The sequence below is a fragment of the Myodes glareolus genome, chromosome X, assembly GCF_982192425.1.
Source record: "Myodes glareolus chromosome X, mMyoGla1.1, whole genome shotgun sequence".
In the NCBI taxonomy this organism is placed as follows: Eukaryota; Metazoa; Chordata; class Mammalia; order Rodentia; family Cricetidae; genus Myodes; species Myodes glareolus.
Window position 1 is genome coordinate 28855145 of NC_142053.1, and position 11156 is coordinate 28866300.

Consider the following 11156-nt stretch of genomic DNA (forward strand, 5'->3'; position numbering starts at 1 on the left):
GTCAGATTTCCTGGCACTAGAGTCACAGACAGTTGTGAAACACATGTGGGTGCTGGGAACTGAACCTGGGTCCTCTGGAAGAGCAGTCAGTGTTCTTAACTGTTGAGTGCTCTTTTCAAACCTGTTTTTTAAAATGATTATTGGAATCATAGCATTAAGTCCTGGTGAATTACTTTGCAAATTTCCCAGGTTACAATGGTACAGAAGGCAACCCCACCCAGAAGTATTCCCTAAACAAGAGCAGCAGCAATATTACACGGTTGACATTTATTTAATTGTACAGCAAACAGGAGAAAGTTGGTTCCTTTTTATTTTTTTTCATTAGAGAGTTACAATTCTTTGTGTGAGATTCCCATTTGTTGCTCATTTCATTTTTTTTTACCACCTAATGTCAATTTTAAAATTCACTTAACATACATTGGATAGCAGATTAAATACACTTAAGTTTATTTTCAACTCCTCCCAAACTTTGCTTATTTCACAAACATGAGTCTGTAGTCAACATAAACATAACTTGGAGAAAAGTTTGACACTCTTGTGGGTTTTAGACCCACTACGCGGACGCTTCTTCAGATTCACAGGGCTCCACTTCGGCTTCAACATTCACCAGTGTTCCAAGTTCCTTCCTAAGGGGAACAAAACAGCAAATGTTCAAGATTTTGTTATAGGTAAAATGGAATACATTAAACTGATGGTGACCCTCCTGCTTCTGCTTCTCAAGTGTTAGGATCCCAAGAGTTGGGGACACTAACCTTGGCAAAGACGATCGCTCCCATCCAGTGGGCCCTACAGCTTTTGACTGTGGAGGGGAGGGCAGGAAGCTGGGAGAAGTCCAAGACACCCCGGGAGGAAACTTCCCACCCACTTGAGTAAGATATTTACCGCCCGAACACGTTGGGGAACTTAGTGCGCTGAAAGATGCGTTCCAGCTCCCTAAGCTGCAGTCCGTTAAAGGCGCTGCAGATCGCTTGAAGCTCACTGTCATCCTGGAGTTGCTGCATCTCAGCTGCGGCCTCAAGGATTGGCTGGTTTTGGTCCCCGTAGCCTTTCTTTCCCTCGTCGTTCTTATTGTTGGGTGCTCCCACACCGACACCTATAAAACAAAAACAGTTGCCTTCTCCTGCAGCTACTACCAAATCGGGCTTGAGCCAGATTTTATCACCACCATTGCCACCCCCCCCCCAGGAGGCTTGGCTTTTGAAAAGGAGGATAAAGAGAGAGAGATCGAGATGCTAAGACCCAGAGATAGACAACAGAGAGAAAACCATAAAGGCGTTCAGCTCTACATCCCACATCTAAAGGCCACCACCAAAGAGTAGCATCGGTGGCATCCCAGTACCACCCTATCGACCTGTGTCCCCCCCCCCAGCTCATTTCTTAGGGTGTATAACCGCCGAATTCCCCCAGAGGCTTCTTTGGAAGGAGGAGTTCACCAATTTCCCAATTGTAGCCCGAGCACCGACCTTTGACTTTTTCCAAAGAAACATCACCTTCTAGGTTCTGGAAGTTGGAGTCCTTGTGCTCGAAATTGCGCTCCATTACCAAGATGGCTTAGAGCTCTCTTCGGGATTCTGCTCTGCGAGGCAGCAACTGGACGCCTGCTCACTGTGCCACGGCCAACTGTTCTGCTCCAAGCTTTGTGAGGCAAACATAAGGGAATTCTACCTACCAACTGTGACGTTCACAGCGCTGGGGATTGGACGGCTATGATATACAGGATGATGGGGATTGGACAGGTTGCAGATACACACTACACTGGTGATTGGACAGGCTAGGGGCACCTATTCCTTGGGATTGGTTGAACTGAGATGCACATGCGCACAATGCTAGGGATTGGAGGGTTGAAATGTACATGAGGCACGAGGCTTGGGATTGGTCAGAGCGCAAAGTGCGCGAGATTGTGGGGTTTGGGTGGCACGCTTCCGGATGTGGCTGTTGTGAGGGTAAACATGTGACTTCTGGGGGGGAGGGGCAGAAGAACGAGAGTGAAATCTCGCGTGAACTGAGTCTGTGAAGATAAAGTCCCCCCTCCCTCCTCGCACGCATGCGCATTTGCGCCTTCGTGCCTCAGGCACCGATGTGACAGAGACTGGACCTAGTCTCTCAAAGCAAGAAAGGCTGCACTTCTTGCTCCACAGTTCTGGCCCAGTCGTTCCCAAAGTCCCTACATTGTAAATAAGATGAAACAATCAGGCAGTAGTTTACACACTAAGAGTTTGCCCAACCACACATGAAAAGCCGAGTGCACTATGTGTGGCAAGGTGTTAAATTTGCTGGAGTTTGGGACTCTGGATGCTCACATGAAAGCTCCCTGCTTTGTTTGGAGCTATTTTCATTTTCTATTATGTTTGTTTATGTGTGTATTTGTACACTGGTGGATAGAGGCCAGAGGATAACTATCACAAATTCGGTCTCTCCTTCCATTATGTGGGTCTTAGGGACTATACTTAGTCTTCAGGCTTGGCGGCAAGCACCTTAACTGCGGAGCCATCTCCTCTGCCCAGACACTACTTTTGCAAAATGCCCCAGTGCTCTGTGCTGGTTGTGTTGAACACTTCCTGGTGTTGATTATCCGAGAGTGCTTACACGATAAGGGGTCCTCCTTTGCCTCTACATAGGACTGCAGAGCATAGAGCATGTAGGACTATGCCATTAAGTCTCTATGCCATTAAGTCTCTCCTGTGGCTGCAGATACTCCATGGAAACTGTGCTGGTGCTGTTGACTTGGACTTGTACATCCCTGAACTCGAGCCCTCAAACTTCCCCCACTCCTCCTGTATTCCTCCTGCGATGTTTAGAGAGATCCAGCTCTATTTAGGAGCCTTCTGTTTTGGTGTTTTTTGGAAACAGGGTTTCTCTGCATATCCCTGGTGTTAATGGTCTGTGAGAAGTTGCATAAAAGACCACCAGCCACATATGCAATAAACAAGAACACTTTATTAATTCCAACATGTTGGGGTGGCCATGGTACTGACCAGAGAAGTCCACAGACTCCTTTTAAACTGGGTTAGGAGAATTCCAGGCAGGAGAGATTGATTAGTCTGGGGCTGATTGGTGGGTGGCTCTAGTGGTTAGAGAATTTTTAGTGGCAGGATTTTGTGTGTGTGTGTGTGTGTGTGTGTGTGTGTGTGTGTTTCTGAGATAGGGTTCCTCTGTAGTTTTGGAGCCTGTCCTGGAACTAGCTCTTGTAGACCAGGCTGGCCTCGAACTCACAGAGATCCACCTGTCCCTGCCTCCCAAGTGCTGGGATTAAAGGCATGTACTGCCACCACCACCTGGTTCCAGCAGCAGGGTTGGGAATGCCATTTTTAGTTATCAGGAGACTGATCATCTGCTGAGCCAGCAGAAGACCAAGGCGGTACCTGTTGGTTGGTTGTCTCTCAGTTGTGTTTTTTCCTGAGAACTGTTTGCTCAGTTCTAGCCACCTCCAGTATACTGAAAGTTAGGCCCGATTCCTGGCAGGGGCTGTTAGAAAGCTGTCATGGCTCTGGTCTGGCTCTTAGACCCTCTCCCCTGGCTGTCCTCGAACTCATTCTGTAGACCAGGCTGGCCTTGAACACAGAGACTTACCTACCTCTGCCTCCTGAATGCTGGGATTAAAGGCATGTGCCACCACTTCCAGGCTCTTTGTGACACTACTACCCAACTTTCGCACCACCACTGCCTGTCTGGAAGCATTCTGGTTAGACATCAAATGCTATTAAATAATGTCAAGAATGCTACTGTTATTTTTGTGGTCATGCACATTTATTATCCCGGCATTTGAGCAGCTAGGGAAGGAGGATTAGTAAGTACTGTTATGGGGTACATGAAGAGAGAATTTTCTGAGATGCCTGAATAAATCAAATGGAGTCTTCTTCTTTCTTTTCTTTTCTTTTTTTTTTTTTGAGACAGAGTTTCTCTGTGAAACAGTCCTGACTGTACTTGAATTCACTTTGTAGACCAGGCTGGCCTTGAACTAGCAGAGATCTGCCTGCCTCTGCCTCCCAAGTGCTGGGACTAACGGCCTGCAACATGACTACCTGACTCCAAATGGAGTCTTTATTACCACTTGCAGGGCTTTCCAGTTTGAGTTTCTCAAGGCAAGGACCACAGTTGTGTGATGTATACAGAAAGGCAGCTCTAGAAATCTGCAGCAAGAGTTATTTACAGTTATTTGCAGAAAGATAGCAGTTAAGTGGCCAGGATCAATGCCGAGAGCTGCTGTGGGATTATGCAGCAGGTGACATGTAGTGTTCAGCAGGTTGGCCCACCAGTTGAAAGACTCTCTGATGGGGAGTGCCACTTGGAAAATCCGTGGAGTTACTGAGTGTAAGTAACCGGTTGCTTCTGTCTGTAATTTCGCTTATGTGCCACAACACTCCTTCCCTAATAACAGCTGTATGTGTGCCCAATAGAGCGAATATTTTCACGAGATAAACACACAAGCAGTGGGAATACACCTAAGTGTATTTCCCAGGTGTTTGTTGCTGATTCAAGATCAGGCTTAAGGCAGCTTTGGTAGACAGAAACCTCACATGGCAACAGGCTTTCTGCACACACTCCCTACCACTCAGGGTCCAACTAATTGTTATTATTAAGCTTTGAATTGCCATGTCATTTTCTGTCTGAGAGCCCTCACCAACTTAGAGCTATGTGCATGGCCTAGCGTTACTCCCTGACCTGTGTGACTTACCTTGTGTTCTGAGAATGGGTCAGACCCTGAAAAGGAAACGTACAATTGTCCAACGTTTTGGCTGTGAGAGAAGGATGCTGTGTAAAGAGCTGGGGAAAGAGAGAGAGAGAGAGAGAGAGAGAGAGAGAGAGAACTGAGAGACGAAGAAACATGAGAGAAGTGTGAGAGAGGGAATGAGAGAGAAAGTAAAGAATGAGTGAATGATGTAGAAGTGTGTATGTGCGTGTGCGCATGTGTGAAATGGATGTAAAAGAAAGGCGTGTAGCCCTGTGGAGATAGATGTAACTGTGTATAGAGATGTATGGCTGTGTAGGAGAGAGATGTATATATGCAAAGAGATATATAGCTGTATGGAAAGAATGTAGCTGTGTGGAGATGCAGCAAAAGAGAATGTTACCATCAGAAAATGTGTGTTTGCTTCACTTGCTGAGAAGGGACTATATACCATAAGTGGGGCTGACGGCTTCTCACTTGCATCGTTCGGTTCAAAAGGAGTGAAGCCTAGGGCAGTGGCTCCCAACCCTCCTAATACTCCGACCCTTTAATACAGTTCCTTGTGTTGTAGTGATTCCTATCATAAAATTATTTCATTACCCATTTCATAACTGTAGTTTTGCTACTGTTATGAATCGTAATGTAAATAACTGATATGCAGGATATCTGATATACGGTCCCTGTGAATGGGTCACTGAACTCCCAAAGGGGTTATGACCCTCAGGTTGAAAACCCACTAGTCTAGGGGTTTGCCAGAAGAGAAGAATGGCAGGAACTGCCCAGGTCTGGGTTGAGTTGGGGGAGTCCAGGGAACAGGGGGCACAACTGAAATCACTACAGGTATTCAGGGGAGACACTGTAGGGGAAGAAGAGGAAAGGGTACCCTGGGACTGGGGCTCAGGATGGGGGTCACTTTTCATTCAGGGACATAAGGTGGAAGTAGTTCCTCCTCTGCATCAGTGGATAGAATTTTTGGTGCTTTTTCCCCGTGGAGCTTAGGTACCAGACCCTTGAAACCAGTTTTAACAGAACAGGTGCCTTACTTGGGGGTGGCCTGTGTTAGCAGGATAGGAAGTGAGGAAGGCAGAACACTGTTGGTTTAAGGGGCGGCTGGAATGATATTATTTGGAGGTTATGAGCTTTGTAAGTAGGGGCACCTTGCATCTGTTCCCTGTCTCTCTGCACCATGTAATACTGGAAGATTGCAGGCAGTCTCATGCTGATCCTAAGAAACACAAAGGTGAACACAATATATGTCAGTGTTTTTCAGGAACCCTTTAAAACGTTGTAAGAGTGGGAAAAAGATTCAAGTATTAGCCTGTTTCTGAGATACAAGAATTATACACTTTAGAAAGACCTCAAGGAGTGTTAGATTCTAATCTGGGGAGGAAGGACAATATGGCTTCTGGGCAGGAGGCTGGAAACAAGAGAAAGTCTGCCTGTGGACTGGATAGGATGGAGTCTATTGTCCCCTTGAAGCAGCAGGACCCCTGTCAGAGTAGCTACCAATGCCCTGTGTGCCATATAGGGGGAGGGCAGGGAAAAGAAGTAGGCACAGCCCAGATATGCTTGGGCTGGCTGCCTGCTTCTTCCGATCTTGTGAATCACCTCATAGGAAGTTTCTCCTATAGTCTAGGGTTGAAATGAAATTCTAAGCTTAGACAGAACCAGCTCTGTCTGGAAAACCACTGTCTCTCCCTAGGGACTTGTCCTGCCTCTTTTGCATATGGTCAGGGGTGGGGTGAGGACAGCATGGGAGGGGGACAAAAAGAAAGTGAGAATCAATACAAGTCCACTCTCACACTAGAGAAAGTCTTACAATATGCAGGGCCTACTGATGGTCACTCGACATTGCCACCTCATGGAAGGGAACCTGGTCATCCTGGTTAAAGGCCATTTCCTGATAACTTACACCAGTATCTTACTATTTTAGAAGACACAGGAACAAATATATTGAGAATTCATCTCTTTATTGAAAACACAAGTTCTGAGGGGAAGGAATGCGAGTATAAAAATTGGTTGTTGGTGACAGAAAAAAAAAAAAAGCATCCGCATTTGTCTCCTGGGCAAGGCTGAAACTCAGGGCTCCTCCACAATACTCAGGGAAAGCTGAAGTTTTCTTCTCAGTAGGAGGAGTATTGCTGGGTCTTTATTTATGCCTTTTGATATTTTCTGTATTTCTCTCTCTTCTTCTTAAACCAATTCTATCACGTGAGAAAAAGAAATTGAATTATCATATAAATAACCTAAAAGCACACCATGTTCTTGATGTGCCAGAATACCTTTCTTCCTTACTGCTCTAATTTTGAGGGGGGAGCTGAAGGTGTGCAACATGGTACAGTATCACCAGCACTGCAAAATTGTCCCTGGACAAGTGTCCAGATGTCACATGTCTTTCTCCCTCTCTACAGTAATCCCCTCTGGAAGATGTTAGCAGCATTTTCAGCAGATGCACCAGTGTGCTTCAGACAATCATAATGCTGGGTGCCCTAATCTGTGTGGCTTCACCAGGCGCTTCAAACAGCAGGAGGAGGAAAGGGCATTTGGACTCTACGCTTCCCCCATTCCCATCAGCCTCTGTTTAACCAAGTTTACATCAGCATTATGAGTACAGGGTTCACTCTGTGAACTATCCTCACCCAAGTTACCCCTGTAAGGATAGAATCTGTGCTTAGTTTCAGTGTTTCAAATAGTGTAGAATAGTGGCGCCCCTAGGTACATTAATTTGAATGTTTTATGTCATAACCCCAGGAAGACTCCACAGAGACATTCACCTTAAAGGATACTAGTGTTAAAAAGAGTTGTACAAGATATGTACATGTTTATATATCTTATTGATCTATATACAATACAGCTATGTGTGCATATAACATGTATGCATTTTTATAACTCAAATGCATATATTTATAATTTACACAGAGGACAAGTGTGTATAATATGTATGGATTTAGGGAGTGAAAGTAGCTTAGTCTTCACTCCTTTTTTGTTCCTTTAGGAAGTTGTGTTGAAATGACTGAAATCTGAAATGAGCCATTTATGTATAGTAAGGCTATCTTATTCCCCTTTCTATCTTTTCTACAAAGATCACAAACTTCTAACGTCAAAATGACAGGGTTAGGGAGATGTTTCAGTAGGTAAGAAGAACACTTGCTGCTCTTGCAAGAGTCCTGTGCTTGGTTCCGAGCATTCAGATTGGGAGGCTCACAACTGCCTGTAACTAGGGCACCAGATAATCTAATGTCCTCTTCTGGCCTCCAGCACCCACAGATATGTTATACACACAGACACATCCACACATCTAAATAAAATAAAAATAAAATTAGTCATTAAGAAGGTAGTTTTGGGCTGGCCAGTTTTGGTGCACGCCTTTAATCCTAGCACTCCAGAGGCAAAGGCAGGTGGATCTCTGTGAGTTCAGGGTCAACCTGGTCTGCAGAGCATGTTCCAGGACAGCCAGGGATACATAGAGATACATCCGAAAAACCAAAATACATAAGATAGACAGATAGATGAATAAATAGGTTAATAAATAAATATAAAGGTAATTTTGATAGTTGGAGAAATGGCTTAGCAGTTAAAAGTGCTGGTTGATCTTCTAGAGGACGCGGGTTTGATTCCCAGCACCCATAGGGTGGCACACAACCAATTTCACCCCAGTTCTAGGCAACCTGACACCCTCTTCTGGCTCCTTTGGGCACCAGGCAATGCATGTGGTTCACAAGCATAAAAGGAGACAAAACAGCGATGAACAAACAATATGCCAACAATATTTTTAAAAAGTCATTTTTGGTAACAGTGTGAAGTCAACAACAAAACAACAATTTCATGGACAGAACAAAGCTGCCCTAGACCAGAAACAAGTTCTAGAATGGCCATTCTGCCAAGGTGCTTCCCTTTCCTCACCTGCACTTTGGTTTCACTCACACCGATGGATGCTGCCAGTTGTTTTCTGGGGGAAAAGGGCAGATGATCAGTATTTGACACTATGAAAAGAACAAAAGTATGCAGAGGACATTTCATATTAGTTTTAAACTGTTTCTCCGATCATCCCTCTTTTTGTGACATTGACCTTGGAAATTTTGGGTTTTAAAAAAAATTCTATCAGTGATTTTATTGTACCAACCCACCATTAACAGGCATGAAAAGCCAAGCATGTCCCAATAAACAACTTGAAAAACACTAATATAGACAGCGAAAAACTCATAATGGGGGGAACTCCTAATACTTGGTGTGGTAGTGAAGGAAACTTTTTTTTTAAGCAAAAGCTACTAAAACAAATTCACACAGGAAAAACTCATGTGAGACTCTTTGTCAGGACAGAAGGATAAACTCAAAAGAAGACAGATTAATGGAAAGCACCCAAGGATTTCTACTGTCCATTTCATAGAGGAGGGTGTCAAACCTACAAGGAAGTGATATGTTGCATTTATTTTGTTTATTTGGTTTGCCTGTGCCACAGTGCACCTGTGCAGGTCGGTCAGCAACAGCTAATAGAAGCTAGTTCTCTCCTATCGTGTGTGTACTGATGAATTCAGGTTCTCAGACTTGATGGCAAGCACCTTTGCCCACAGAGCTATCCCATCCATCAGAAAATGAGATATTAAAGGCATAACAGACACAAAGTGAATGCTACTTTTTTGTACAGTATTGGCTGCCCAGGCTTGAATTCTCCCAGTGAAGGAAGCTGGGGAATGAGGCTCCTTGTAAGATCCAGTTCAGCTTAAACAACAAAGCAAGCTCATGTCCCAGGAAATCCAGGAGAAAAAAAACAACACAGGCATGGTAGAATATGTCCAAGATTCTTGCATAAATGGACTCACAGAGACTGGGCTGGCTTAGAATTCATTACTTAACTGAGGACAATCTTGCACTTCTGATTTACCTGTCTCTATCTCCTGATTTCTGAGATCACAGATGAGGTTTTGTTTGTTTGTTTGTTTGTTTGTTTGTTTTTTGACACTGTACCACTCTGAATCACTCTGAAGCCCAGGCTACCTGGAACTCACCCCTGTAGTCTGATTGGCCCACCCAGTGCTACAGTTATAGGCAGAAGCCACCATGTTCAATATTGGATCTTATTTTTATGGAGAATATATATTTTGGAGGGGGTAGAAATTCTAGTGGGAGGTAAAAAGACAGTATTTGAGAGAAATGTATCAATAGCTATATTTATGCAACTTGAGAAATGCATGACGCACAGATGTATCAGAAATACACCTGGGCTCTCTGTAAGAGCAGCAAATGGTCTTAACCACTGACCAACTTTGTCAGGCCCAGAGGTATGGAATTTTTTTTTTTTAAAAAAAAGACCTTATATCAACAGACACTGCCCAGTTTTATACAATTAAATAGATGAAAGTACCTTCATTCCCAGTTTGCCTAGTTCTCATCCCTCACCCCAGAACCCTAGTGCCAGAGGATGAGGATGGGGTCTGGCGGCCTGGATGGTGTAGGTGACTTTTGTTTTAAAAGGGCAAGAGAGAGGCTGAGGAGACAGCTCAACAGAAAAAGGTACTTTCCGGTTAACCTGGGGACCTGAATTCGACCCTGAGAGCCACATGGCAAAGAGAGGATTGATGACCCTAGTTGTCCTCGCACCTCAGTACATACGGCATGGCAAACACACAATAAAATAAATGAATAAAAATTAAAAAATGATAAATAATTTTCAACAGAGGGTAAGAGGGGCACTGGGGAAAAAGCAACAACAACCCTGGCCCACATGCTCCCAGCCAGGTATCTGCTCACCTTGCGTTTGCTTTGATGTAGTGAGTAGACTGGAAAACACTCTCCAGCTTAGACAGCTGCCAGCGGGCGAACCTGCTGTGTTTGGGCCTTGGCGCTGGCGCTGGCGCTGGCGCTGGCGCGAGTTGCGCCACAGCCTCATTGTCGCCCATGGCCCCGCGATCTGGCTCCTGAGGCTGCGGCTCATTCTCCTGGCCATGGCCACCGGCAGCGCCCTCTTGGTTCCCGTCATCCACGAGGCCTGCTGCACCAGCAGCTGAGGGGCCTTCTCCTGCTCCTTCTGCTGCTGCTGCTGCGGCTATGACCGCGACTCCGCGCCCAGCCTGGACCCATCCACTCGCTTCCTCATTTCTTCCCTCTCCAGCCTGCAAGACCCTCAGTGCCTCAGCCTCTGGAAGTGGGGAACAGAAAGGGCTCCTAGGTGACAGGGCCTCGGGTGGTGCGAAGACCCCGTGAAGTCGCTGCGGCTACAGGCGACGCCAGTGCACGGGGCCTGCCCAGCGGCCTCTGTGGGCGCTCCTCCCCTCACGGACATCACCAACCCACCGTTCCTAGCACGCACTGACCATCCCAGTTGTCGTCGTCGTCGTCGTCAAGTCCCACAAAATGTTGGTAATCGAAGTTTTGACGCTCCATGTCCGGAATGCCGGCGTCGAAGTGGCTTGCGGCTTGCTGTCGGTTGTGCCTCTGACGAGGCAGAGCTGGAGCTTAAATCTGGTTCCAACCAGCAGGGCTCTCTTCC

The 11156-nt window shown here is 45.7% G+C and overlaps 2 protein-coding genes across 3 annotated transcripts; both read right to left on the reverse strand.

The window, feature by feature from the left end:
• Window positions 1–292: 292 nt before the first annotated feature.
• Window positions 293–1742, reverse strand: LOC125410672 (uncharacterized). Of its 2 annotated transcripts, none has more exons than XM_048450305.3 (3): window positions 1491–1742; window positions 883–1093; window positions 293–626 (listed from the first exon to the last, which is right to left on the reverse strand). In XM_048450305.3, the coding sequence occupies exons 1-3, from the start codon at window positions 1537–1539 to the stop codon at window positions 554–556; spliced, it is 333 nt and encodes a 110-aa protein (XP_048306262.2). In that variant the 5' UTR covers window positions 1540–1742; the 3' UTR covers window positions 293–553. The 2 variants fall into 2 exon arrangements, with proteins under 2 accessions (XP_048306262.2, XP_048306261.2); XM_048450304.3 differs by having other exon boundaries at window positions 1464–1732.
• A 4912-nt stretch (window positions 1743–6654) lies between these two features.
• Window positions 6655–11156, reverse strand: LOC146889291 (uncharacterized). The gene is made up of 4 exons (XM_085684689.2): window positions 10981–11156; window positions 10418–10805; window positions 8573–8618; window positions 6655–6873 (listed from the first exon to the last, which is right to left on the reverse strand). The coding sequence occupies exons 1-4, from the start codon at window positions 11048–11050 to the stop codon at window positions 6823–6825; spliced, it is 555 nt and encodes a 184-aa protein (XP_085540815.2). The 5' UTR covers window positions 11051–11156; the 3' UTR covers window positions 6655–6822.

Coding starts and splice junctions, on each gene's coding strand:
- LOC125410672 (XM_048450304.3), bottom strand. CDS start 1,539: ATGGAGCGCAATTTCGAGCACAAGGACTCCAACTTCCAGAACCTAGAA. Junction 1,094..1,463: donor TTCTTTGGAAAAAGTCAAAG/GTCGGTGCTCGG, acceptor TTTGTTTTATAG/GTGTCGGTGTGGGAGCACCC. Junction 627..882: donor TTCCCCAACGTGTTCGGGCG/GTAAATATCTTA, acceptor TGTTCCCCTTAG/GAAGGAACTTGGAACACTGG.
- LOC146889291 (XM_085684689.2), bottom strand. CDS start 11,050: ATGGAGCGTCAAAACTTCGATTACCAACATTTTGTGGGACTTGACGAC. Junction 10,806..10,980: donor CGACGACGACAACTGGGATG/GTCAGTGCGTGC, acceptor CCCCACTTCCAG/AGGCTGAGGCACTGAGGGTC. Junction 6,874..8,572: donor TGAGTGAAACCAAAGTGCAG/GTGAGGAAAGGG, acceptor CTCACGTGATAG/AATTGGTTTAAGAAGAAGAG.